The 25619-nt window shown below is 51.2% G+C and overlaps 10 protein-coding genes across 10 annotated transcripts; 3 read left to right on the top strand and 7 right to left on the bottom strand.

The window, feature by feature from the left end:
- Nucleotides 1-469: 469 nt before the first annotated feature.
- On the bottom strand, nt 470-889 carry N7443_004104 (uncharacterized protein; the record flags this gene model as incomplete). Its single annotated transcript, XM_056884160.1, has 1 exon — nt 470-889. The coding sequence occupies one exon, from the start codon at nt 887-889 to the stop codon at nt 470-472; it is 420 nt and encodes a 139-aa protein (XP_056742438.1).
- Nucleotides 890-1697: 808 nt separating this feature from the next.
- N7443_004103 (DEAD/DEAH box helicase) lies at nt 1698-3726 on the bottom strand (the record flags this gene model as incomplete). The annotated part of the gene is made up of 3 exons (XM_056884159.1): nt 1698-3401; nt 3459-3595; nt 3633-3726. The coding sequence occupies 3 exons, from the start codon at nt 3724-3726 to the stop codon at nt 1698-1700; spliced, it is 1935 nt and encodes a 644-aa protein (XP_056742437.1).
- A 178-nt stretch (nt 3727-3904) lies between these two features.
- N7443_004102 (uncharacterized protein) lies at nt 3905-6121 on the top strand (the record flags this gene model as incomplete). Its single annotated transcript, XM_056884158.1, has 1 exon — nt 3905-6121. The coding sequence occupies one exon, from the start codon at nt 3905-3907 to the stop codon at nt 6119-6121; it is 2217 nt and encodes a 738-aa protein (XP_056742436.1).
- Nucleotides 6122-6493: 372 nt separating this feature from the next.
- rscE (uncharacterized protein) lies at nt 6494-8649 on the bottom strand (the record flags this gene model as incomplete). The annotated part of the gene is made up of 3 exons (XM_056884157.1): nt 6494-7861; nt 7919-8499; nt 8553-8649. 3 exons carry the CDS (start codon nt 8647-8649, stop codon nt 6494-6496), a joined length of 2046 nt encoding a protein of 681 aa, XP_056742435.1.
- Nucleotides 8650-9370: 721 nt separating this feature from the next.
- N7443_004100 (glutathione S-transferase family protein) lies at nt 9371-10021 on the bottom strand (the record flags this gene model as incomplete). Its single annotated transcript, XM_056884156.1, has 1 exon — nt 9371-10021. One exon carries the CDS (start codon nt 10019-10021, stop codon nt 9371-9373), a length of 651 nt encoding a protein of 216 aa, XP_056742434.1.
- A 2248-nt stretch (nt 10022-12269) lies between these two features.
- N7443_004099 (uncharacterized protein) lies at nt 12270-12533 on the top strand (the record flags this gene model as incomplete). Its single annotated transcript, XM_056884155.1, has 1 exon — nt 12270-12533. The coding sequence occupies one exon, from the start codon at nt 12270-12272 to the stop codon at nt 12531-12533; it is 264 nt and encodes an 87-aa protein (XP_056742433.1).
- Nucleotides 12534-13225: 692 nt separating this feature from the next.
- N7443_004098 (putative sister chromatid cohesion factor (Chl12)) lies at nt 13226-16464 on the bottom strand (the record flags this gene model as incomplete). The annotated part of the gene is made up of 3 exons (XM_056884154.1): nt 13226-13628; nt 13682-16190; nt 16242-16464. 3 exons carry the CDS (start codon nt 16462-16464, stop codon nt 13226-13228), a joined length of 3135 nt encoding a protein of 1044 aa, XP_056742432.1.
- A 395-nt stretch (nt 16465-16859) lies between these two features.
- On the bottom strand, nt 16860-18043 carry N7443_004097 (electron transfer flavoprotein subunit alpha/FixB family protein; the record flags this gene model as incomplete). Its single annotated transcript, XM_056884153.1, has 3 exons — nt 16860-17437; nt 17500-17668; nt 17738-18043. The coding sequence occupies 3 exons, from the start codon at nt 18041-18043 to the stop codon at nt 16860-16862; spliced, it is 1053 nt and encodes a 350-aa protein (XP_056742431.1).
- Nucleotides 18044-18427: 384 nt separating this feature from the next.
- Nucleotides 18428-19675, bottom strand: N7443_004096 (uncharacterized protein; the record flags this gene model as incomplete). Its single annotated transcript, XM_056884152.1, has 1 exon — nt 18428-19675. The coding sequence occupies one exon, from the start codon at nt 19673-19675 to the stop codon at nt 18428-18430; it is 1248 nt and encodes a 415-aa protein (XP_056742430.1).
- Nucleotides 19676-22925: 3250 nt separating this feature from the next.
- sun1 (SUN family protein UTH1) lies at nt 22926-24328 on the top strand (the record flags this gene model as incomplete). The annotated part of the gene is made up of 2 exons (XM_056884151.1): nt 22926-24221; nt 24284-24328. The coding sequence occupies 2 exons, from the start codon at nt 22926-22928 to the stop codon at nt 24326-24328; spliced, it is 1341 nt and encodes a 446-aa protein (XP_056742429.1).
- Between the last annotated feature and the right edge of the window lie 1291 nt (nt 24329-25619).

Here is a 25619-nt window from a genome sequence, read left to right as displayed (position 1 = left end):
TTTCGGCCGTTTGATACGGCATATTCCCCATAACACACCCCGGTCATCTTAATCGTTCTATAGGTCCGCTTTCCCCCTGGAGAATGCTCTGGAGGGTATGGAATTGTCAGTATAGAGGTTCATAGCGAGGGATATATAGGTGCAGATATAATAAAGCCTAGTATAGGTACCTTGGCCCATATATTAACCTCCGAATAGCCCCTTCCAGCTTGATTATACGCAGCCCCTCACCGCGTCATAAAATCTAATCTCACCCCGTGCTGACCTATTTCATTTCTATTCCATTGGTCCATATGACCTGAGAGCTGTCACATTCTTTCAAAGATACTAAAAACAAGCTATAAGTCTCCGACTGCTACTCTGGAAGCCTATTTCACGCTCAGACTTTGCAAAGCTTGGCCCACTATGTCTGAAGTTGCCCCTGAAATTAATTGAAAAAAAAGAACGAAGAGCAGTCTTGCCTTTCCATTCACTCCTCATCATCCGAGTCCGAGTCCGAGTCAGACTCACCATCAGACTCATACTCCTCTTCGGAATCGCTATCAGAATCATCACCCTCATCCCCATCCCCATCACACCTCTTTGCGGCGACAGCTTTTGCCCTCTCCTCCGAATACTTCTCCAAAGTATCCGAATATCCCTCATTCTCCGCACAAGCAAAGTTATAATAATCCAAATTCTTCTTCTCATCAGGTAAAACACATACATCGCACGTAGTCTTACCATCGGCTTCCGAGCACAGTCTGGTTTGATTCGCAATAGGCGAGGGCGTGATCAAATCTTTGGCATTCTTGATTTCTCGACATGAGGCGAGGACGTGGGTTTGGTTTGGAGTATCTTGGTCGGTATTTTCGATCTTGATCGTCAAGCCAATGGCGCGGGATGCCATGGCTAGAAGGATTGGGGCCCAGATGAGATGCATTTTTATTTAGCTAGGCGGCCGGTTAGTATGAGTGTTTGATTTCTCGCAGGTGTCTTCTTACTTTGGTGGGACTTGTTCGGGTAGGATCATGTAGGGCGATGGATGCGAGAGTGAAAAGTATCTTCTCCAGGCTGAACCCTGAGGCTCTTATTTATCGAGTGGACCTTCATTTAATGAGCCTTTGATCGGCGTGTTGGATCTACCTGCGCTATACAGAGCGCGTTGTTACGCGATGTTGGCAATCCATGGAGCCGAAATGACGTCTGATACGGTTTGCGATACCTAGCTAATATTGTTGGTCTTGGAATATGGATGAAAACAATTAGACTACAAGGGAACTTCCAGCTAACCGTCCAATTAACTAAAGTTCAACCCCTGAAAAGATCGCGCATGGATCTTTGTGCCGAGCCTGATCTACATGACTATTGCAGCCAAGATGTGGGGGCTCCCAAACAGTCTTCTTCTTTTGGTAAGGCCTTCAATCAAGTAAACAAATCCTCAACACGAGGAGTCAATTCATCTTAATTTGGCAAAGCAAAGTCGTTGGGAGCTTTTGAGTTCCAAACCCAACAGGCTGGGCTCTTCTGACATGCTATATTCCACTCCTAGGCTTTCGGTCATCTCGCATTCTTGTATTATGATTCGCTCGTACAGTACGTCCATAAGTGGTCGGAATCGATATTATTCATGAGTAAACCGCTTAAGAAGACCATCCAGTTACACCAATGATGCACGCAATATCAACAATGTACTGTACAAGTCGGCCAAGAACCGATTAGCCCTCCAAAGGCCCAACCTTAACCTCAGTCCTCTTCTGCATATCACTAAACTTATTCGCAGTATCAGTCTCACGCTGCACCTTCCGCATCTTCACCTCATGTCGTTTAAACCGCTTTTTTCCCCCAAACTTCAGTTTCGTAATCATATCAGTCGCTTGGCCGCGAGTCAGATCCCCAGCTCGAATCGTGCCATTTCGAATATTAGCTTGATTCAATATTTTGATCTGTCCCGCCGTGGCCGGGCTCTGTCGCCATGGCTTCCAGGACGCGATGAATTGTTCTTGAAATTTGTCACTCGCATAAGTATCTGCCGCGCGGACAGCAGTCTCGAGATCGGCTCCGGTGGCGACGAGGCGTGGGCGTGTGAATTTCGCTTGCTCGGATACCGGGTCTGCGAATTTCATGACGTGGCGGACATTGTAGATGTCTTTTTCTTTGTCGAGGGTTAACCAACCGGAGGATTCGGAGAGGATGTATTTTTCGTTGTCGACACGCACCCAGGAATTCCTGCTAAGGGATCGGATGTGGCGCTCTGATTGCATGTCTTCTAGTAGGTCGTAGACGCTGTCGTATTTTGTGAACTGTAGTTTCACGTCTCCAGAAGACGCGTGTTCTTCTGGTTCCACTAAAGGAACATCGAGGGTGGGTTGCTCGCGGGGTTCTCTTAATTCCGTCACGGTAGACTTGTCCAACACTTCGTCTGGGTGAAGACCGAACAATGTAGGTGTTGTTAAGACGCCTGTTGCAAGAGAAGCAACCATGTCGATAATGTGACAGTCTTTTTTGCCAGGGAATAGACGAAGCCCTCTCCCGATCATTTGAATAAGCAGATTTTTGGACCGGGTCGGCCTTGCCAGGAGCACGCAATCGATATTTGGGATATCAGTGCCTTCTGTGAATAGACCACAGTTCAGAAGAACTGGAAACTCTTGCTTCCTAAAAGCATCAAGTTGCTCTGCGCGAGTCTTCTTATGTGTAGTGGCAGTTATATACCTCGCATCGACACCGTTTTCACGGAACATCGCCGTGAGCTCCTTAGCGTGCGCCACATCCACGCAAAACACGAGCGTAGATTTTCGGCCTTGTGCATTAGCCATCCATGCACGAACAGTGATATTGTTCGTATTGACGGTATTAACGGCTTTTGACAATGATCCAGTCGCAAAGTCACCGAACTGGTCCTTCCTGACGTTTGACAAATTCGCCTCGGATTTGACAGTAGTAAAGACTGCATCTGCCAGCCACTTGTCGCCAATCATATCGACATAATCCTTGTGGTACACAATATGATCAATTGCAGCACCCAGTTTGAGCCCGTCAAATCGTGAGAATGTTGCGGAGACTCCCACGAGTACCGGCGCCTTTGCGGATGGCTCATTCAAACCGAAATGTTCCAGCACTTTGCGATATGATGCAGCCACAATGTGATGCGCTTCATCAACAAGAATTAGCTTGAAGATGCTTGGGTCGAAATTGTTGATGCGCCCCCGGGCAAGGGTTTGGACCGAAGCGATGATTATATCCGCATGTCCAGTCGCGACGCTACTTGACATTTCTATCTCCACGGTTTTATCGGGGTAAGCAAGCCGACAGTGCTTCGCTGCTTGTTCGACAAGTTCTCGGCGATGAACAATGATCATGGTCTTTGTGGCTTTCGCATCGCGCGGCGGGATTCGATCGATGAGCTGAGTGAAGATTACCTACCGACAGTTAGTTTCTCGTGTACGATTCTCAGAGGCGAGACAGATTCGACGAACTGTCTTCCCAGCTCCCGTAGCTAGGGACACTCCAAGGCGTCGCTCGCCTTCGTCGAGGTACTTGAGGACCGATTGAATACATTCCTCCTGGTAGTCGCGGAGCACGATGCTAGAACCGGGGGATGGTGATGGTGATGCTGTCGTGTTAAAGCGTACATTGCACCAATGTAACACCGGAGAGATCCTCCGCGGTCTCTTCGGCGACCGTGAAACAGCCAATAGCCCGAACCTGCGAACAAACTCCATGCGTGCAGAAAGTCGACGCCATTGCGAACTGGAGACTTGGATACAAACAGTGCAAACACAGCTTATCGGGCGATAACGAATGCGCAGTGGAGCTTCAACTTTTTTTGTAAACTTGGAACTACTCAACTACTCGCAAGCGCAGCTGTGATGTTTCTTCTAGGAATCATTGCGGACGCGCGGCGAGTCTCCGACCCTGCACGATGAGCGATAGTGATTCCTATGAGCCGGATGACTCCGGATCCGAGTGGGAGTCCGACTCCGACTCCGACCTCAACGATGGCGCGCTTGTGATCCGTTCGATCGAGCGAAAAACGCGCTCCTCTCCTCGCGCGGCGTCTGTTTCAGTCAAAGATGAAGAAGATCTCTCTAATTTCGATTTCGCCGAATATGCCGACGACGATATGAATACGGACGCTCGCCAGGACCGAGTCCGCTCGCTTCAAGCTCGCCTCCAATCTATTCCCCGCGAAGCTTTAAACGCCTATAACGGCCTGCTGGTTGAGATGGAGAAGGAGGTTGAATTGAAAAGCATGAATGAGCATCCGGAACTCCTCACTGTTGAGCAACGCCATGCTGTTGTTTGGACGGCCACGGAAAAGGAATTGTTCTTCAACATGCTCGATCGCAAGGGCAAAAATGGCATTAAGGAGATCGCAGCGGCAATTCCTGAAAAGTCGGAACTGGAAGTGATGCACTACATTGACTGCCTCCACGAAGGCCTGGTGAAACAACATGTCGATAACGAGCAAAATGCTACACTCCTCATGGGTGATTATCCTGGCGCTGCCGAAGTCAGCGGGGAGTGCGAGGAAAAGCTGGAAGAACTCGCCGATATAATGTGCTTGAAAGAAGAAGCCGAGAGCTCGTGGGCTTCCAGAGACCGATACCACAAATATGGAATTATCACCGAGGCTACGGCCAAAGGTCTCGTCAAAGATAATGAAGTCTGTCCTCCTTTACACGGCGGCATAGACAAAGCTCTCAACATTCTTAATGTACCAGTTTGGCTTCAACTCTCTCGCAAGCTGTTCATGAACCTGGGCGGCAAGAGAACTGAAGACAACTGGATATACCACCAGAGTTTCTCTGCTGAGTCACCCTCCATGACAGGCGATGCCCTCATGGACTTTTACGCATTGACCATGAGCATCACACGCCGCTTGATCCAGTCCTCCCTCTTCTTTTCCATGGCACGAATCTCTGCTATGGAGCAGATGGGTGAGGAGATCGATGATGAGGTTGAAACGGTTCGAACAAGAGATGTCAGGGCCGCCATTGAAACGATGAACATGAAATACGATCGGGGCAATATCCTAGTCGACTTTGCTCGGCGGAACGGCGTTCTGATCAAAGACATCCAAAATAAAAAGGGATGGAAACCGCAAGTTCTCGATTACGATTACGTGGAAGAGCTTCTTACTCTTGACGACGACGAGTACAACGAGTACGAGGGGTCTGGATCGAGTTCTCCTGAGAGCATAGTTGAACATGAAGACGACGATTATAATGGAGAGGACGAAGATGGAGACGAGGCCGAAGAGCCGGTTGATAAACCAAAAGCACAAGCTGAAGAAAAGGGTCAGAAACCTCAAGATCACACGTCTGAACCCGAATCCGAGCCTCAGTCTCAACCTCAATCTGAACCGACAACGGAGAATATAGAACAAAAAGCTCAACCAAAATCTGCACCTGCACCTGAAGCAACAATCGAGACCCCAACAGAAAAACCACAACTACAATCCGTCCCAGGAACAGTGCTACCTCCCAACCAACCACCTAAAGCCAGACCCCGCCGCTACTCCGAAGGTTCCTACCAATCCGAAGAAATAGAAGGAGAAGAAGGAGAAGCCGCAGCAGCCGCAGCACGCATTGCAGCAGCAGCGGAAGACCAACCCTCAGACGCCGAAGAAGTCCACGCCGCGCGCATAGACCGAGAATACGACCGCCGCTCAGAACTCCACCTATGGCAAACCCTACAACAACCCATCCCGCCACTCCTCTCCAACCCCCTCATCGCCGAAGAAGACATGGGCGTGGACTCAAAACACCGACCTCTCATCCGTCGCAGGACCAGAGAGGAGATGGCCCCATGGCGTGACAGAACACTGTACCGCGCCGAATGGGAGGAGTTTGGCGATTCAGGCTCGGAATTGGAAACTGCCTTGCAAGAGAACAGACAAAAACGACGCAAAATTGAAGCTGAGGATGCGGCTGGAAGTGGAAGGGATGTCGATAGTGAAGATTATGGCGCGTTTTCAGATTTCGAGGATGGGGATCCTATGGATCTCGATCAGCCTCGATCGAGACCGATGGTCGCTGTCGAGCTTCCGAAATATGGATCCCCTGCATGGGCGGCTTTCTTACAAAAATTGACAGCGCAGTCTCAGACTCAGACTCAGACTCAGACACAGAATTAATACGATACCCCCAGCTTGTACATAGCATCTACATAAAAATTACGAAAGTAAAACTACAAGGAATTTCAATCACAAGAAATATGATTAGAAAGAAGAAAGGTTAACCACATTCAAGAAAAAAAAAAAAAAAAAAAAAGAAGCCCCCTGCCATCATCCCCTATAACAAATCAATATCAAAGATCAAAGACGGTGTGGAAAATCCGTCAACAGGGGGCGAAATAATTCAAACTCCCAACGATAGAAACTGCGCCTTTTCCTAGCCAGATAAGTTTCAAATAGATATTCATAACACCAATTCAGTCCTGTCCTGTCCCCATTCGAGGGCCCTTCCCCTGGCACGCAGTAGGATATCAAATACATGAGAGGAAAGGATTACAGGTCAAGGGTCTTGAAATCGGCGCCCGTCTCAGCGCTCAGAGGCTGCGCACCAGCCCGCATATCTCCACCAACAGGCTGGAAGCTGTAGTGGTTGCCAATACCGGTGGTAGCGGCGTGCCCGAGCATGCTGTTAGTGTGCTCGTTGGGGCCTTGCAGGGAAACGGCCTGGAGAGCATCCTGGGCTTCCTTGACGCGCTTCTTGAAGGCCATTCGGTCGAGGAACAGCTGCTGGCGCGCTTGCTCGAGTTCGCGGCGCTCTGCTTCGATGATCTCTTCCATTTCGTTGAATTGTTGAAGCTTGATCTCGAATTTCTGGAGCGTTACGTTCACGGCGGCGCCAACAAGGCGGGTCATTTCGCGCTCTTCGTGGGAGGCTAGGGCGCCGGCGCGCGCAGCGGAGGTGGCGAGCGCCACCGTTGCGAGTGACTCCTTCGGCTTCTCAGTTGACGCTTCGCGGGTGGGATCCACGTCCATGGAATCTTCGGCCTTGACGGATTCCTTGCCCTTGTTGTCCTTCTCAAGTTGGCTACGGAGCTCTTTGCGGATTTCTTCGACGGAGCGGCCGGCAGCGGCGGCGGCCACGGCGGGCTCGGCCATCTGAGCTAGGAATGCAACGACGGAGAGCACAGGGTTTTCAGACTGGCTGATAGGATCACGGCCGGAGCCAGTGCGCAGCTCGGGAATGTCGTCGAGGTACTTGTCCTCGATGTCCAGCTGCAGGAACTTCATCACACACTCCTCGCGAGTCCGGGTGCCGACGTGGTTGGCAATCTGTTCCCAGTTCTCATCGAAGTTCTCCAGGCCCTCCAACAACAAAACAAGCTCTGAATCCGACCATGGAGCATCCTTATCAGGCACATGAGAGTGAGACTTGTCCTCAAGCTTGACAAAGTCAGAGGCGTTGTGGCTGGAGGGCATGCGACCCTGGAGGAAACAGTTGGGGCACAAATCGTATTTTGTGTCGGCAGTTGTGGTGTTTGCTGACGTCGGGGCCGACTTGGCATAGTGGAAACGGAGTCGTGTGCAGTCGATACCGCACGAGAAGCAGTGGGACTTCTTCTTAGGTTCTTGGGGAATACCCTCGATTCCGTTAGAGTCGCCATTGGTCTGCTTCTCCTTATCATCGGCCGGGGTAACGTCCTTGCCCTTCTCGTCGTAAATGTTGCGGCGGAGCTCAAGACCGGAGTCTTTGGCAGGGGTAGCAGAAGCGGCACGGTCGGTGGCCGCAAGAGGCTTGCCAGATGTGACCTGGGGTTGTGGGCCGGGCTGGAAAGGCTGCAGGCCACGAGGGGTATCGGCAATAACGCGGAAGTGGCCGGTGAAGGGAGGTCCAATGTTGGAGGGGCGGGTTTGAGGGTCGACCTAGTCATGTCAATCAGAATCCTTGGAGAGAAAAAAAATACTGGCTATTTTCCTTACCTGATAGTTGATCAAGCCCCACTGCTCAAGGAACGAATGGATACGCATGATGGCGCAGACGTCACCAGCAAGGTTGCGACGGCAAGCGGTGACGGTCAAGTATTCGATGGGGTTCAGACGGTATGTGTTGATCATGAAATCACGGTAGTCCTTGTAAGTAGCCGCGGTCTTACTGCGGTTGCGGCCATTGAAGAACTCGGCGAGAGCCTTCTTCTCAATGGGATTTATGGCATTCATGTCAAACCAGGAAGCGTAGCTGGGGAGGATAATGGCATGAGTTTGTGTGACCAGTTGCTCGCGCGCGGAGGCTTCCAAAGAGGACTTGGTCGGCGCGGGCTGTTCCTCTCCAACGGCATCTTCAAGACCTTCAGTGGCCGGCTCCGGAGGCTGCGACTCGCCAACAGCATCTTCCAATCCTTCGGTATCACGCTTGGCATCGGTCTCTGTGCCGCCCATCTCTTCATCCTCCGGCTCAGCACCGCTATTCTGGGGCTTGGGGGAGGCAGGAGCATCCAAGGGGTTGTCAGATCTGGCGGAGGTCTCTGCCTTTTTTTCGGGGGAATCCTGGCGCGATTGCGCTTCTTGCCATCCAGTAAGCTTATGAATTGAGCTAGGAGAGGAGAGCTGAACATACCAGAGGCACTGTTGCCTGCATCCAGGCCACTCTCTGCACCGGTCAGGCTCTGGGCATGCTCAGAAGCCCCAGAGGGGTTGAGCGAAGAGTCATCCATGATGGATCAAGTGAAGAAAGTAGCTGTCGCTCGCGACAGAAGATCGACTCCTTGTCTGTGGTTGGCAGTCTGCCTGGCTCGACGCAACAGTGTTACGCGTAGCTGGGGCAAATAGCCGGTAGTTATATGTTGCTGGAAGAAAAAGGGCCCAACTTGATGGGAAATCAGGCCAGTGGGGGATGATTAGATCGAGTTCTCGATTGACTGGGGGAGGTGGATGTCGCGACACGGAAAACTCGCGGCTGCGCTGCCAAGCCCCAGCTTGCCGCTAGCCGATTTCGGTTAGCGTACTCCGATGAGCAAGTACAGGGATTTGATTACCTACCATCTTGCTTACCTTTGAAGTATATGCTTATTTCTACGTGATACGACTGTTGTGTTAGTGACTTTTGTCATATCGTTATGTTTCGAATAGGAACATACAAGAATCTATCTCGTTTACGACGTTGATCAGCGCCATTGTGCGCCAATACTAATATAAGCGATCTCCGCTCTACTAAAATTCAGGGTCGAGGCTAATGCCTTATTGATATCTTCTATTCTCAGCTAGTACGCCGTATCAAATTCTCTATGGTCGGGCGCATTGTAGCACTAACCACCGTGGTATTCGTCACAAAAGGCGTACCCACCCAGATGTCATTCAAAGCATTTCATTTCTCATTTCTTATGTAGGATACATCTTTTTAAAGGACTAGTCAGGGCTTTAACACTGTGCTTATTCTTAGTGAGCAGCGATAGCCTCCTCACGCAGCTTCAGGGCCTTGGAAACAGCCGGGCGGGCCTTCTGGCGGTTCAACCAGGCATCAACGTGGGGGAACTCCTTGGGGAGATCAATGCCGAACAGGCCAACTATCTGGAACCATGGAATGAAAGCAAGGTCGGCATAGCTGAACTTGCCCCCGACAAGGTACTCCTTATCAGCAAGGAACTTGTCCAAGACACCAGAAACACGGCGGGCTTCCTTGTAGTAACGCTCCTTAGCACTCTCGATCTGCTCCGAGTGGAAACGGGTGAACCAGACGGCCTGGCCGAAGTAAGGGCCTTGACCGGACATCTGGAAGTGTAGCCACTGCTTGGCTAGGAAGTAGTCCTTTGAGCCGGCGTCAAAGCTGACGGTGTGCTTCTTATCGTAGGTCTCGACCAGGTACTCGAGGATGGCGCCGGACTCCCAGAGGGTGATGCCGGTGTTGGGGTCTTCGATGGCGGGGACACGACCGTTGGGGTTGACGGACTCAAAGGGCGCCTTCTTCATATCGGGAAAGTCGACAATCTTGTTCTCGTAGGGAATGTTGAGCTCCTCGAGGAGCATGACGACCTTCCACGGGTTGGGGCCGGGGCCGTGGCCATAGAGAGTAATAGGCTTGACAGACATGGTTTTTGTTTGGAAATAGGAATTGATGGTAATGGTTATGGTTTGGAGAAGGTTCAGGTACGAGGGGCACAGGGGTCTCTTAAATCATTGAACTTTTGGTCTCTCGGGTCTTCAAGCATTTGAGATGATCCAGCGGGTCCACCCACAGCGTACAAGAATGACCGAGCGCTGACAAATGGCTCTCAAACCAGCGGTTCTGAGCCACTTAGAGAGCATTCTCGAAAGGTACACTGCGGTATTGCTCCGCGATTGGCCGTTTGGCGGGGTTTTGCGCGGCGAGAGTTCAGCACACCGTGACATGATCTCACAGAATGCTCATTCTGCACATCTTATGGACGATCAGCTCGCTCTTGGTTCGTCATTGGCGGGGTCTTGATGTGTATCACGATTTCATTCGTTCACCGATAGGCCTCTTTATGGGGACCTTGATCAGAGAGATCGTGAAGAAACAAAGCCCGATCTCTGATCGCGAAAAAGCAAAGTCTGAGGGGAAGGTACCATGAGGCAAGATGTCAACTTTGGCTTACCATTGAGCTTCCATTGGGAATTGGAGGCTTCATTTCACACGACAATTGGAAGACCATAAAGAGCAGATCCACGGAGATTTCAGGGGTAGCCATATGACTCCCTCTCGGTCATGGTAGCGACACCCTTACCAAAGCACGCAATGAGTCGACACCGCCATCTTCGTGAAAGTGGGAATGATGGTGGAGATAGACTGCTTCCAAGGCCGGAGGGCGTGTTTTAGAGCATTGAAAGGCGCGAAAATGGAGGTTTACGTCTTTAGTCACAAGTGCCCAATAAGCGTCAACGTCACATAGCACGTTCGCCAGGTGCCATTTCCGGCATCACTTGAATGGACTAGGACCATAGAAAATACTACCAGAGTAACCCGAGCAGAATTTTCAATCGCCTGAATCATGTAGTACCACTAGTCGAACCCGTTCAGGGTCCTCGCGCGGCTTCGGACTACGCCTCGGAGTAAAAAATCTCAGCTTCGGAATAAACCTCGGACTTGCGGCAACAGAGCCCCAAAGCCTCAACCACCATCACGCCACCCGTCATCCTTTTGGAGAGGATCAAGGCATTACTACTTTTAGGCCAGATCCGATGCAAGAGTAATATGGCTCTGCTGATTTTTGGGAACCCCGCGCTTGAGTCACGCAAGCCACTTCGTATCGCACAGCGCACCGCCTCGGGGCTTGAAAATCAGCAGAACGTCATGACCAGATCATGGACAATTGCATAGATTTCTTTGATATGGGATGAAATTTCAATTTGAATGGTGCCCGCAGATAGCCGCGATGGAGTTCTTGACACGTCTTGCAGCTCCATTTTATTCCGTATAGAAGTACTCCGATGCCCACATTGAGGTTTTTAGTGGAGCCGCGTGATCTGCAGCTTGGATTTCAGGGCCTTCGGAGTTTGATCCTAGACTCTAGACTCCAGCCTTCGAGGCTTCTAGACTCTATGATGTCGATGCGTGACTTCCTAGGCTACGTCCACGAGCTGTCTGCCTGACTCAATTAGGCTGAAAGCCACGCAACCGCCGAGCATTGTTCACGCCCTTCATCGCGTAGTTCGAGGTCATTATTGGTGAGATCTATAGCAAGAACTTGGGGTTCCAAGAGTTTTGGCGAGTCTAGGCTTAGCAGCTCCATTTCCCGATTAGGAGGCCGCTTCACGGGCTCCCCTCCACGGTATAGACCTTCTTTTGTTTGTCAGATCTGCTATATTTCATGCGTCAGCTCTCATGACCAAATCTTGGCCATCTCTGTCAATGGCCTTCGCACCAAGACCTCGTGTATGGATGGTTGGCCATCGCCGAGGGTCCACCGCAAGATCGAACTCCGAAGTCTTAGTCCGACCTGCCGTCGCAGGCTCCACAGCGGCTGTGACGTCTGTAATTTTTCCTCTGGCTCTTGACTATTGTAGTTTATTTCGAGCTCAAAGGTGCGGTCATGGCTTGCGGAGTGGGTCATTAGCTTTTCAATTTTTTATATTCTTTCTTTTTTTTTTTTTTACTTCGGAGTGAAGCACGGAGTGACACGCGCAATATACAACCTGCCCCGTGTATATAAGACCCATTCCCCATGATCGTTAAATGCATTCTCTATCAGACCATCACAAAGAAACCAAACCAAACCAGCTTTCAACCATCTTCAAACATCTTCAACTGAAAGTCCTCGACATCGTTCTCATCCCATATACCACCAACCAAAACCCAACCCACATTCAATCAATCAAAATGGCCAACATGCTTGCCCTCCCCCGTGTCCCCAAGACACCTACTACCACCACCTCTACCTGCTCCTCCCGCCGCGCCTCCTCAGATGCGTCCTCGGGACATTCCACCGCTTCCACCGCAACAACTCTGAAAAGCTCCATCAAAGCCAGCAAGAAGTTCTTCTCCAAAGCCTTCGACTCCAAGTACGTCAGCTCGATCGACGAGAACTTCGCCCAGCGAGCCATTCACAACGAGGCCACCGCTATCTACTTCAGCTTGCGCTAAATGCGCACTTTGACTTCTGTTTACACTGCGACGCCTGTGACGCCTGCGACTCTTGATACCACCTTCTCTTTTTCGATGCGTTCATGACGATGGAATGATCTGGATATTTAATACTGAGTTTGACTGTGTTTCTGCTTTTATCTTTGCATTTTGTGATTTCGGGCATCAGACATTTGCAAGATGAGATGCTGTTGCGAGACGGATATCTGAAATCTAAAAAATTATTGGAGTTCGGGATAGATGGGTTTTAATTGCTATACATGATGCGACTTTTAATTAATTCATTGCTTTGTCATTGGGATACTTCTCTTCATCGTATTGCGCGTTTGTATGTGTATATGGTCATGAATTAGAGCTTCAATGACAAGCTGAATAAAGTCACTTGATATATAAAGAATCTTCACCCTAGCACTATGTAACGGCAACGTGGGCGCCGAGAACAGGTAATTAGGGTAGAATATACCTTTAACCAATGTGAAGATCACTGCGGAAACTACTACAAAAAGTATTTCACATTAAGACTCTCAAATCTCACGTAGAACCAGCCTCAGGAAACGCCACCTTGAAATATAATAAAAAATTGCGTATTTGCATATGGTCATGAACAATAGCTCAAATAGGGTAGTCTGAATAAAAGCCATGCTGCAAAACTCCATACAAAATGCTAGCCCTGAAAACATTAAAACCCAGAATTACAACCCAGTCAACAACTCTCCCATCGAAATAGGTTTGCGGACCGCATTCGAGAATCCTTCATGGTATGTAACCCACACCTTCCTCCCAGCCTTAGAGGTCTCATCCGACGGGTTAGGCCCATCAGTATCCCCGGCCTCGCGAACAGGTTCTTCAATAACCCGTCCGAAGAAGTCCCGCTTAGCAAGGCCGTCTTTAATAGCCCTAGCCGCGTCCGACTTGGGCGATTTACCAAGGAACGCCTTCGCCGTAACGGCGTCCCGCGCATCGAATTGTTTGCGTGTGCCCTCTTTCCGGAACTCTTGGTCCAAGACCGAGCGAACCGCATATCGAACGGGGACATTGGCACTTGAGGAGCCAGATGTACTCAGCTTTGAGAATGCGACGAGCGAGTCGATCGGTCTGTGGGGTATGTGTTAGTTCTTGTTATTTGTGAAAAATGGGGTCTCACTTACGGCTCCATTCTGTAGGCCCATCCGCCGTGGCCTCCACCTTCGTGCTCCACTCGGACTTTCTCAAATGTTACACCCATTCCGACCATGACGCGTACGGCCGATTGGACTAGGATACGCTCGGATTCTTTGCGCACGCTCGCTGTGCTTCGGTTATCGCCACCGGTGCGCACGATAACGGGCTTGACGTCTGGTGATAGCATGCGGACTAGGTGCGGAAGTAGATCGGTGACGACGCTCTCCGTCGAGCGGAACATGCGGGACATAGGAGCGGATAGAGACGAGTGGAATCCGGTAAGAATTGCTCGGTTTTCTTTTTGTGCTTCGAATGCAGCGAATTCTGCTCTGGGCCCGGAGAATGGGTGTTCTTCTTCGGTTTCTTCGTCTCCATCTTTGTGATCAGCAGCTTCGATCTTGCCGTGGGCTGTAGCGAAAAGATGGTGGAAGGCGACAACGGACTGGCTTAGGTACGGGGCCAATTCCCATTCCTGAGATGCATGGACTTTGTTGGAAATCGAATCATGGAAGTGGAGCCAGTCGTATGCGTCGCAGGGTTTCGAGAGGAATGTATCGTCCTGGTACTGCTGAATGGGATACGCGGCAAAACAGTCGGTGACACATCGGTCATGATCCCCACTGGCATCCACCATCTCCCTAAGACGGTTGATGGCATGCCGTTTTCGCAGGTCAGTCACGCCTACTGGTACCTTGGAATTGGAGCTGTCGTATTTGTCTTGGAAAGAGGTCATGCCAACGGGAGAGTCAGAAAAGCCAGCGCCTTCGGTAAAGACGCGGTTCACGATCTCACGTACACCTCCGCGACTCATCTCCTTAAAAAAAGAGCCGCCTTCTGTCGAAGCGTTGAGGACTCGAGTTTCTAGCCAGTTCCGGCTGAGTCGCGTAGACGAGCCCTCATTCCGGAGCTTATGTGCCACCCACTCTGCAGCAACGAGTACACTTCTGATATCGCCCTCAGCAGACCCAGAGCTCTTAGATCCGCGTTGCTTTTTGCTTGCCATTCCCCACGCAGCTTCGCATAGTCTTCGAGCTCCATCACCATCTGCGGCGATCCCCTCCCGGGTAAAGATGATCTTCACTCGATTGACGACGTTTTCCAACGTAGCTTGTCGGCAATTGATCATCTCCGCAATGGATGAAGTTCTTAGAGGACGAAGACTTGAGGCGTATAAATCATTGCAAATCAGAATCAAAGGTCGAAGGAACCGGAAAGTGTCGCCCTTGCGCTTCTTGCCGTTGTTCCCACCATTCTCTGCTTGCTTTGAGTTCCGTTGGTCGAGCATCACCAGATCGATGAGGGCCTTCATGAAACCACCCTCGCCACCGCTTCCAGCACCTCCAACAACTCCATCAACTTCGTCGACAATAACGCAGACAGGCTTTGCGGCCCGGCGGACCTTGTTCTCGCCGACCTCAACATTAGCACCCTTAACGTTCTCTGTTGCCAGGGCATCTCGAATGCGGCCCTTTACCACGTCCTTGCTTCTTTCGTCACTCGCGTTGATCTCGAGGACTTCATAGCCTGCTTGTTTGGCACAAACATGGGCTAGGGTGGTCTTTCCCAATCCAGGGGGACCACTGAGCAAGAGGACCTTCCGATGCACACGCTCTTCCTCATTCTCTTGCCCAGGCTTTTTCTTCTGAGACCGGGACAAGCCAGGATAGACAATTGAGTCCCAGCCCTTCAACCAGCGGAGGACCTGGCGATGTGTGCGTTCGTCTCCAATCAAGTCCGTGAATTTGCGAGCGCGGTACTTCTCTGTCCACATCATAGAATCCATCTTTTTCTGCTTAGCATCACCTTCATTCTTCTCTATTGATACCTGTACTGGAGGTGGCGGAGACGGCTCAGAGGCCTTAACTTTTGTTTCTTTCGCCGCATCATCCAGCAATTTATGAATTTCAATTCCATAGTAGCTCTTCCTCGCTCGGCCCGGGTCTGCCTCAGACCGACTAGCAATCATTTGCTCATAAGAGACCGGAGCCTGGGCCCTTCGTAGAGGAATATGGTGCGTCTTGCCGGTACATGTCTTGATTTGGAACAACCTCTTAGTTGCGCCAGGTGTGGGTCGAGAGACCAGTTCTGATTGAGTATTTGAAGCTGTGTGCGTGGTCTCATCTTGTTGAGACGGGACTGGGAGCTGCGACCGCTCCAGAATCGCAGTAAGTTCAGACGGATCTGGCTCGGGGTATTCCTGCAGCTCGAATTGTTGGTCTCCAAGCGCACCGAGATCGTCCTCTTCGTCATCGTCATCGTCAACGAATCCACCGACAAACTTTTGCCGCTTGGGCTCTGTCGGCGTCGATGTCTCTCTGGCTTCGGGCGCTTTTCTTTTCTGCGCATTTCCGTCCGAATTGGCCAACGTCGCAGGCGCAGGTGACGATATGAACGGCATGTTTGTTAAGGGAGGTGAGGACGCCAGGTATGAATATGTGCGAGTAGGCGTTCTAGAAATGTTCCGTGGGTTTGCTTCGAACGCTTTCGTCGGAGTATCTGCAATCCGTATGAGCATGAGCATCTCCCAACAAGACTTATGGTTCTAACCAGGTCTTATATCGTCGTCACTTCGAAAAACATCCGACAAATTCCAAGCTCGGTGCTGAATCACAACTTTATTGCGGGTTTGCTCGCGGCGCTGGAAGTGGATTGCGTCGAGATCGTCGGAGAATGATTCGGAGGGAGGGTTAGGCGCGTTGCCGAGGTCTTCGGAGTGAAGGTGGAGGGCAGGGTCGAATGATGATAGGAAATTGGGCGATGAGGGGATCATTCAAACGTTTCGGTCATGTCGCGGGTCTGGAGTATTTGGCCATCGGACGGTGAACTTACCAATTCCCCTTCTGATTATCGCGGACGCGCCGACGCGTGGTGACGCGCTAGTCCGGTTTGGGAATTTCAATTTATGATGCCTCAGGTTGGATTCGTTCCAGGCCATTGCACTGCGAAATGTACATGGAGAATTAAAGAAACGGCTTCAATCTTCAGGGTTATTTGAGTACAAATTGTGTAGTAGATTTTGTTATATTGCAGTGACTAGGCCTTTACGAGCTCCATTCCTCTCTAGTGGTATTCTGTACGGTTCAACACAAAAAAAAAATTGCGACCTGCTCAATAGGTCATCGCAAAATGAAAAAAATATGAATGCTTAAAACACAAGCACGCAATTTAAGCGTTCTTGACCTTCTCGGTCAACTCAGGCACCTTCTCAAAGAGATCACCAACCAGACCAACATCCGCAATCTGGAAGATAGGAGCTTCGGCATCCTTGTTGATAGCAGCAATAACCTTGCTATCCTTCATACCAGCCAAGTGCTGAATAGCACCGGAGATTCCAGCACATAGGTAAAGCTGAGGTGCGACGTTTTTACCAGTCTGGCCAACCTGCAAACTGTTATCGGCAAAGCCACTGTCAACGGCGGCACGGGAAGCACCAATAGCAGCGCCAAGCGAGTCAGCGAGCGGGAGCATGATACGATCAAACTCCTCCTTGGACTTCAGGCCACGGCCGCCGGACACAACGCGGGTTGCGGTGGCCAGGTCGGGACGCTCGGACTTGGCTAGCTCCTCGGACACCCACTCGGTTGTGGCGGGGACGTTGGAGTCAACGCCGTCTTCGATGGCGGCGGAACCACCCTCGGTCTCGACATCCTGGAATGCTGTGCCGCGGACGGTGATGACCTTGATGTTATCGGTCGACTGGACGGTCAGAATGGCGTTACCGGCGTAGATGGGACGGACAAAGGCTGCAGAGTGGTTAGCACCGACGCTGTCACATGTTAATTTCACTTTCCCGGATTGTACGTACTGTCTTCGCTTTCGATTCCGGTGATGTCGGAGATTTGCGAGACATCCAAGAGAGCGGCCACGCGGGGCAGGAGGCTCTTGCCGAAGGCCGAGTGGCCACCGACGATGTGGGTGTATTCGCCCTTCTTGATGTTCTCGACGAGGAGAGGAGCATAGTTCTCGGGAAGGCCCTGTACGTCGAAAACAAAAAACTCGATATTAGAAAGAGCTAGAGCTAGGGCTTCACATGCAGTACATACCTTCTCATAGGCGTCGTTCTCCACAGCCACGACTTTCTCGAGGCCCTTAATCTTAGCGGCCTCGGCCGCAGAGCTACCCTTGACACCGGAGCCGGCCACGAAGGCCGTCACGGGGCCACCGAGCTTTAGTGCAGCTGCAATTGCGGAGAAAGAAGAATTCTGTAGCTTTCCATCGCGCTGCTCGAGAACCGCAAGAGTCGAGAGGAGCCGAGCAAGCGCCGACGAAGAGGGCTGTCTGAGGGTTGGGGCGGGGAAAATCTGCGATCGAGCAGCCCGCAGCACGGATTGTCTGGCGATAGGAATCATGTCGACAGCGGAACGATGGTGAAGGGGTCGTTACGCTCGAATGTGCCAGGAAGATGTTCAAGTGTGAGTCTCGGCGATCCGCGGTGATCTGAAGATGTGGTTATCGTCGGAGTGCCAAGACCCGCCCGCCCGAGGTCGGACTCGGCTAACGCAGGCATCATATAGCCTGATCTTTGCTCCTTAGGGATATGACGCTTTGAAGATGCCTATGCTGGTGGGATTATGTTTTGAGTCTACTTGTACTTGATCACTTGGAATATTTTGGAACAGAAATTTGAATAATGAGAACAGAATATAGTCATAATGAAAGACACGTGATATATTTTGTACGCCGAAGATACCTTTTACATGCAGAACATTAGGTAAAGATCAAAGTAGACCCGATCATGAGGTGGACTTTCTCTTCTTCTTGCCAGCCTTGGATGTGTCGGGCTTGGCAGGCTCACCATCCTCAAGGGCCTGAGCCTTGAGCTTCTGGAGCTTCTCTTTCCGTGCTGCAACCTCGGCGGAGTCATCCTCCTCCTCAGCAGACTTGGTCTTCTTGGTCTTCTTGCTCTCAATAGCCTTCTCCTCGCCAATGGACTTGCGCTTCTTGTTGGTGGCACCGTTCTCGATGGCGGCGGTCTCAGCACCCTCTTCCAAGACATCGGCATTGTCAACCCACAACTCATCGGACAGCCAGATGGGCAGGGCCGTGGTGTTGGCACCCTTGATGTGAATGTTCTTGATGTTTCTCCAACCCTTTGAAACGAACTTCTCGGTCATCCCCTTGACGACGGCGGAAACATTCTCCGACAACTGCTCTGCAGTGAACTTGGAGGAGCCGATACGGATGGCGGTGCTGGTAGAGGGAGCGAGCTGAACGGGGGCGCTGTGCAAGGCGCGCTCAATCTCCTTGGCGACAATCAGAGGAGCGGCGAACTCGGCGCGCTTCTCCTCCTTGCTGGTCTTCTTCTTAGGGTCCGCCTTGACTCGCTTGCCATCCACCTTCTCGATCTTCTGGATGCGAATGGGGATGGGACGCTTGCTGGACTTGTAGAAAATCTTGCCTAGGGTAGGGACCAGGCGAGTGATGATGCGCTCATCAGCGAGGAAGACGTCGTACTCAGCGAGCAATTGGCGACGGCTCTCGAAGCTCTGGTAGCGGGCCTTTAGCTTGCTGAAGCCGATGACCTTCTCAATGCGCGAGGAGAGTTCTTGGGGGAAGGAAGCGTCGGCGACAATGTCCTTGACGCTACGCTGGGGATCGGCGGTGATAAGGCACACGCTGAGGGAAGGCGACGAGTTGAGGGAGTGGGGGAGGGTGATCTTGCCCGGCTTCAGGCGGTTCTTATCCACGACGTGCTTCTTGGTGGTGAGAATAAGCCAGATGGCCTCGTTGTTGAGAGGGGTCTCCTCATCACCGGAGTCATCGTTGTCACCGATCAGGGTCTTCTTGGTTGCGGACTTTTCCTTCGCTTCCTGGTTCGACTTGATATGGCGCAGCAGCGCTGACGAGGCTTTGACAACCTTTGGACAATTAGCAAGTGCGCTGGGTTTTCTGGGGGGGCAATTGCGACAAACCTGGGGTGAGTCCAGCTGATACGGTGATCCAGCGGACACCTTAGAGGTGAGGACAGTAGAGGTCGGCATCTTGTCTGGTTGTAGACTCGACTCCGTTTTTTCGGCGATGCTATCGAAGATAAAAAAAAAAATCTCGGAAGGCGGTGACGATTTGCCAGGCTTGGCACATGGTTGTCTGGACCCCGTGTTTGAGCCTGAGGCAGTAACCGTCCATCTTAGTATTTACAAGCTTATACTATCTGGCTGATTTATGGAGGACACTTGGAGAATTTGATGTGACTAGGGGATAAAAATCGGTTCTCTAGGTAGGTACTATTTGATTGGGTGCACTATCATTACTTGGAAACATCCATGGATCAGTAGGTTGGATATATATTTACATCGGATGATCTTGCATCCCGTGGACACAAGCACCATCTTACTGAAAAAAAGGTAGAATATTTTCATAATGACCAAGGTTCGACGCAAAGTCCCATCCATGACAAATGATTATTCCGAAACCCGATATTTTTTAAAACCCTCCTATAGTACTCATGTGCTGGCAGTACGCCAATCCACCAATGCTGCTTACCAAAGAAGCGCATATGCCTTAGGCACCAACGTGTGAGGATGTTTATCTCTGGCTCTCCCCAGGGCTCTCTCTCGTCGAGGGACTTATTCCGACCCCATATTGCGCATCTCGCTATTAAAACATGTACTGACCATACTGTCTACATCATACTTCTAAGCTCGGAGGCCTTTAGCGAAACGACACAGCGATGTCTGCAAAAGCCATGGCCACTACGTCCGACATAAGCTGCCTTGCAGCTGGCGCCGTTTCAGATAACTTACAAGCTTATGCATGGCGCTCATCAGCGTCCGAGATTGTTTCAAACCCTTGAAGTTCTTGGGTAATCTCGACGATCGGCTTTCTAAAAAAGGCCACACACGGCCTCGAGCGAGCCACACAGGGTGCCACTGCGGCTTAGCCAGCTATTTATAGCGATCCGGAGCCACCGCTAGCACAAATGCTGAGCCATGCCCGGCCAAGGCTCAACCAAGAGTCAAAAGACAAACCCTCTCATCTAACTTGCATGATTTGTAAATTTGCCGCTGCGAGACAGACAGCCTCCGGGGTTGTTTGCTGGCTCCACACCGCAAGGAAGCATGTCGACACAAATTATGAAGGCTGGCAACGCGTCTGCGCGTCCACGTGGATGTGAAATGGAGAATCGGAATAATAAAAATTCGCCATTGTGCACTAGAGAGATGCGTTAAGAGTTGGCGCCGACTTTAGTGCGATCGTTTACTTCTACGAGTACAAATTGTGGCGCACTAAAGCTCAGCATCAGATCTTGAGCGGGATTTTAGCCTGGTAGAGTACGTCAACTACCACTATTATAGTGCGCCACGCAAGCAGCGCGGTCCCACGACCCTGGATAAGTCCCCCGAGTAGTTTGGAGGCTGACTCGTAAGGATGGAGTCGGGCCGGAGGGTAAAGAACTAAGAAGGTTGACGAGATATGGGAAGAATAAGCTAATAGGGGGAAGACCAGAGCAATACGATAGGCACCAGTATTCGGATAGGACGGAGTATGGGGTCGGATGTGGATTGGAACTAATCTAGCGGCATAGCCGTTAATTGCATTACGACTGCGACTGCCCCAGTCTGTCCTACAAGTCAAGTTGTACAACATAGTTCAACGGCCGATCTGACATGAGTACAGGCAGGCTAGATATAGATTCGGATATGAAAAGGTGCACGAGCCCCAGCGTATGCAATGACACAGGAGAATACGCCTAGTTGTAATGGACGGGAAACGGGAAAGCATGACGCGGACGATTAAGATTGCTGCGGATCGATAACTCCTATGGGGTCCTTAGTGGCTTATCGCCCTTTGAAAAGGCATCTATCGAAGGTTCAAGCGTGGGTTGATTGACCCGGGGGGGGGGTGAATTTGGAGTGCATGCGGGTTCCCAAGAGGAACCAGGAGTCTGGAGAAATGTCCTGTGTTAATTAAACAATCCTTCGAAATCGTCATCCCCGTGGACCTTCAGGGCCTCCGACATGTAGGGGCACTGTGCCCCTTCCAGGACTAGCTTAGGACAGACCAAGACCAAAAAATCGGGCGGCATTACGAGGCCGCAAGCTGGAGTGGAAACTGGATGGATGGGAAGCTGGGGAGGCAGGTAACTTTCCCCCTAACAGTCGTCGCAGCAAAGGCCGAGGCCGGGATGACCTGCCAGGAGACAGAGCCCCTGGCGTGTGATCAGCAGACGTGCAGAATTAACCTTGCGGAGCAATACAGCAACACTCCGCAGCGGTTGCTTGGCACGGGGGAGAGGGACGGAAGCTTTGATAGACGATAAAATACATCACGATGAGGACTGGAAGAGGTAAACGCTCAGTGGCAACCTTAGTAGTACAGTAAGAGTAAAGATGGGCGCAAGTATGGAAATATGGAAAATATGGAAGTATGGAAATACCAGTCAGTACCCATGGATACGCTTGGAATCTCGGGAGCCATCCACGGACTATAATTGGTGTACCTGGCACAAAAGTGGAGATTATCTCCTGGCGCCTGGACATCTGCAGGATCTAATTGGCCTGCCCCTGGAAATGGCAATTTCGGTAGCCAAGATGTGAGAGTAAACAACGAAAATTCATCATCCCAGGGCCCACGGTCTCCATTGCCATAGTATCCATAGTGGATGAGAGTTGGTACGAAGTTCACGGGAGAACCGATAGAAGGAGGGTTCTAGTTAGCATGCCAAGGCAGTTAGGCCAGTCGAGGCCATCTTGGGATCATTGAAAGAAAACACGGGGGTCCACCTCGGGTGCTTTGTCTCACCCCTTTTTGCCGTTTTGTTCGTGCCTCTTGACAGTGGGGCGGTATCACCGTATTGTGGCCCGACTCCCCCCCCTGGGGTCTCCTTCTTCTCTTCTTCCCCTTCTCTTCCTGTTTCCATCCTTGAAGTTTTCCCATCCGACCTGAGGGACTCGTCTCTCTACCACGTTCATTTACGGAAAACATCTGTCGCTCTCTTCTTCCCAATCTGTACAGCACTTTTCAAAGCGTGCGACTGGCTTGCCGTTGATGTACGTGAAACCGCCCCCCGATAGCCTCGAACCGATAGGGAAGACAATGCAGAGGAGTTGCGCGATATTTCCCGTCGCAGCAGCCTGGAACTCAATGCGCATTGAATCCCCAATGGATTTGAAACGCGGAGATCGAGGCGGCCATTATAGGAAATGGGATCCAACGACCATTTGGCGATTGCAGTTACTGACGCAACTACGGTTCTACAGATTCACAATTTGACATCGATCTCCATTCACAATGAAGTTCACCAACTCTGTTGCCGTTACCCTCGCCACGGCGGGCTCGCTGGCGGCCGCCCATGGCCACGGCCACGCTCACTTCCACAAGCGCGCTACCGAGACCGAGACTGTCGCCGTCCCCGGTCCCACCGTGTACGACTTCGTTGTTATGGACCCCAGCGCCACTGGCTCCCCCGAGGAAATCAGCCTGAGTGAAGCCTGTGCAGGTCTTGCTGATCACAAGCTCGAGTGGCTCGATGCCCCCATTCCCGCTGCCTGCCCGACCAGCTCTAGCTCTAGCTCTAGCACCAGCTCCAGCTCCAGCTCCAGCACCAGCACTGTCACCCCTACCCCCACTGTTGCTGCCCAGGTCCTGCTTGAGACCTCCGCTGCCATCATCTCCAGCAGCTCGTCTTCCAGCTCCAGCACCAGCACCGTGGAGTCTATCACCAGCTCGTCCTCCAGCTCCACCTACTCGGCCGCTGCGACCAGCTCATCCAGCTCCAGCTCATCCACTTCTGCCGGTCTCACCGCCGAATTCCCCGATGGAGAGCTCGACTGCTCCACTTTCCCCTCCGACTACGGTGCCGTTGCCCTGGACTACCTCGGCATCGATGGCTGGTCTGGTATTCAGTACGTTACTCTGGTCGATGAGCTTGTCAGCTCGATTGTCACCGCTGTCAGCGGTGACTCCTGCACCAGCGGCTCCATGTGCTCGTACGCCTGCCCTCCGGGTTACCAAAAGTCCCAGTGGCCCACTACCCAGGGCTCCACTGGCCAGTCCGTTGGTGGTCTTGAGTGCAAGGGCGGTAAGCTCTACCTCACCAACACCGACTACAAGCAGATCTGTATTGAGGGTACTGGCGGTGTTAACATCCGTAACGAGCTGTCTGAGCAGGTCGCTGTTTGCCGTACTGACTACCCCGGTACCGAGTCTGAGACTGTTCCGCTGCTTGCTGCTGCCGGTGCCTCCCACCCCCTGACCTGCCCCAACGGTGAAACCTACTTCAAGTGGGAGGGCAAGACTACCTCCGCTCAGTACTACGTCAACAACAAGGGTGTCTCCGCCGAGAAGGGTTGCCAGTGGGGTGATGGTTCGGAGCCCATCGGTAACTGGGCCCCCATGAACTTCGGTGTTGGTTACTCTGCCGGCTCCACCTGGCTCTCCATGTTCAAGAATGAGCCTACCACCGATGCGGACCTTGACTTCAAGGTCAAGCTCATTGGTGACGACCTCAGCGACAGCTGCCGCTACGACGGCGCCGGTAACTTCTACAACAATGCCGGCAAGATCACCAGCGGCAACGGCTGCACTGTAAGTTCCACTACACGCTGTTACATCCTAAGATCTCCTACTAATTAAATACCTCCTTACAGGCCAGCTCCAGCTCTGGCAACGCTTACTTTGTCTTCTACGATTAAGCGTCTCCTTGATGCCCCCGATTTCCGACCCAAGAAAATACAAAGGTCCACGGACTTGGATGAGCTTTTTATCAATTTTTTTTTTCCATTCGAACCCGCCATTGGGGGCCTGGAAAGGGGCAACCCTCGACTGGCCTCTGGTGCTGCTTCTGTCCATATCACGGTTCGTTACTTGACGGGTTGCTTTCTTCTGTGTATCTTAAATTTTATCTTGTGCTTGATGTGGGCCTTTGGGGAGGAAATTCAATCCTTGTTATTTTTTTTTTCTTTCACAGACGACCCTCAAATACCGAGGGGACTCAATGGCTAGGCTTATCTCAGTACCTCAAGTGCAACCAATCTGATTTTTAGATTTATTCATTGTGTTCTCTCTATCGTGATGGAGGAAAATTGTCTCTTTCAATTGACTTGGTGTGGCTGTTTGATTGCGATTCTTGATGCAGTGCTTGTCAGGTTGACTCAGAGACAGCTGGTCTGTCTATGTCTTCATACAAGAGCGGGGATTCGAGTCTATTTGGTTACTAATTACTACATTGCTTCGTATCCTCATCTGTCATTCAATCCATGATTTCATGAAATCTCCTCTTACTGATCCATCATGTGATACGTGATATCATGACCCCTCCGACGCGACGACCCACGCGAACCAGGAAACAGATCCAGACCCCACGCGACTACTCTCAGCACGATTCAAGCAAAGTGGTTTAGCATAATCGCACCAGAATGGAGAACGATGAACTATGATATCTCCACAGTAACCTAGATTCTTCTGTGATCTCATTAGGAATGTGATCTATCCAAAGCGGCTTGGCAATGGCCAGACCTACCCCAGGCGTCGTACAGGCGCCATTGCATCATTGCCGTACATGATGGAAAAGACCGATCATATGAAATGCTTCTTCAACGAAATTTCAATGTTTCGGACTACGTGAGATACCTGTGCTATTTCTGTTGGGAGGGCGGGAGAACTCGTGACCTTGGTTCTATTGAACTTACCTCGGATGCCCCTCGCTGGAGGGGTTGCGCGGAAAGAACGAGTAGAGTTCTACACATTTCTTTCGCAGATAACTGACTTTTGTGATCTGCGGAAAAGTAAATTCTTTGGCTTTTCAGAGATTAGATTCAATTGTTTCAAATATTATGAAGGGATGCATTTTCTTCTTATCTGTGACTGGACTGGGGAAGTAGATTCTGGTAAATCAGACGCCCCAACGTTATAACAATCAAGACCCTTTAAGCAGGCGGACAGGGGCTAATAATTGGAAACCGTGGAAGGCAAAACACGCCCAGA

This window comes from Penicillium atrosanguineum, assembly GCF_028827265.1.
Source record: "Penicillium atrosanguineum strain IBT 20685 chromosome Unknown utg000003l_segment0_segment0, whole genome shotgun sequence".
Classification (NCBI taxonomy): domain Eukaryota; kingdom Fungi; phylum Ascomycota; class Eurotiomycetes; order Eurotiales; family Aspergillaceae; genus Penicillium; species Penicillium atrosanguineum.
Note: the sequence above shows the minus strand (reverse complement) of the source record. Positions and strands in the feature narration are given on the sequence as shown.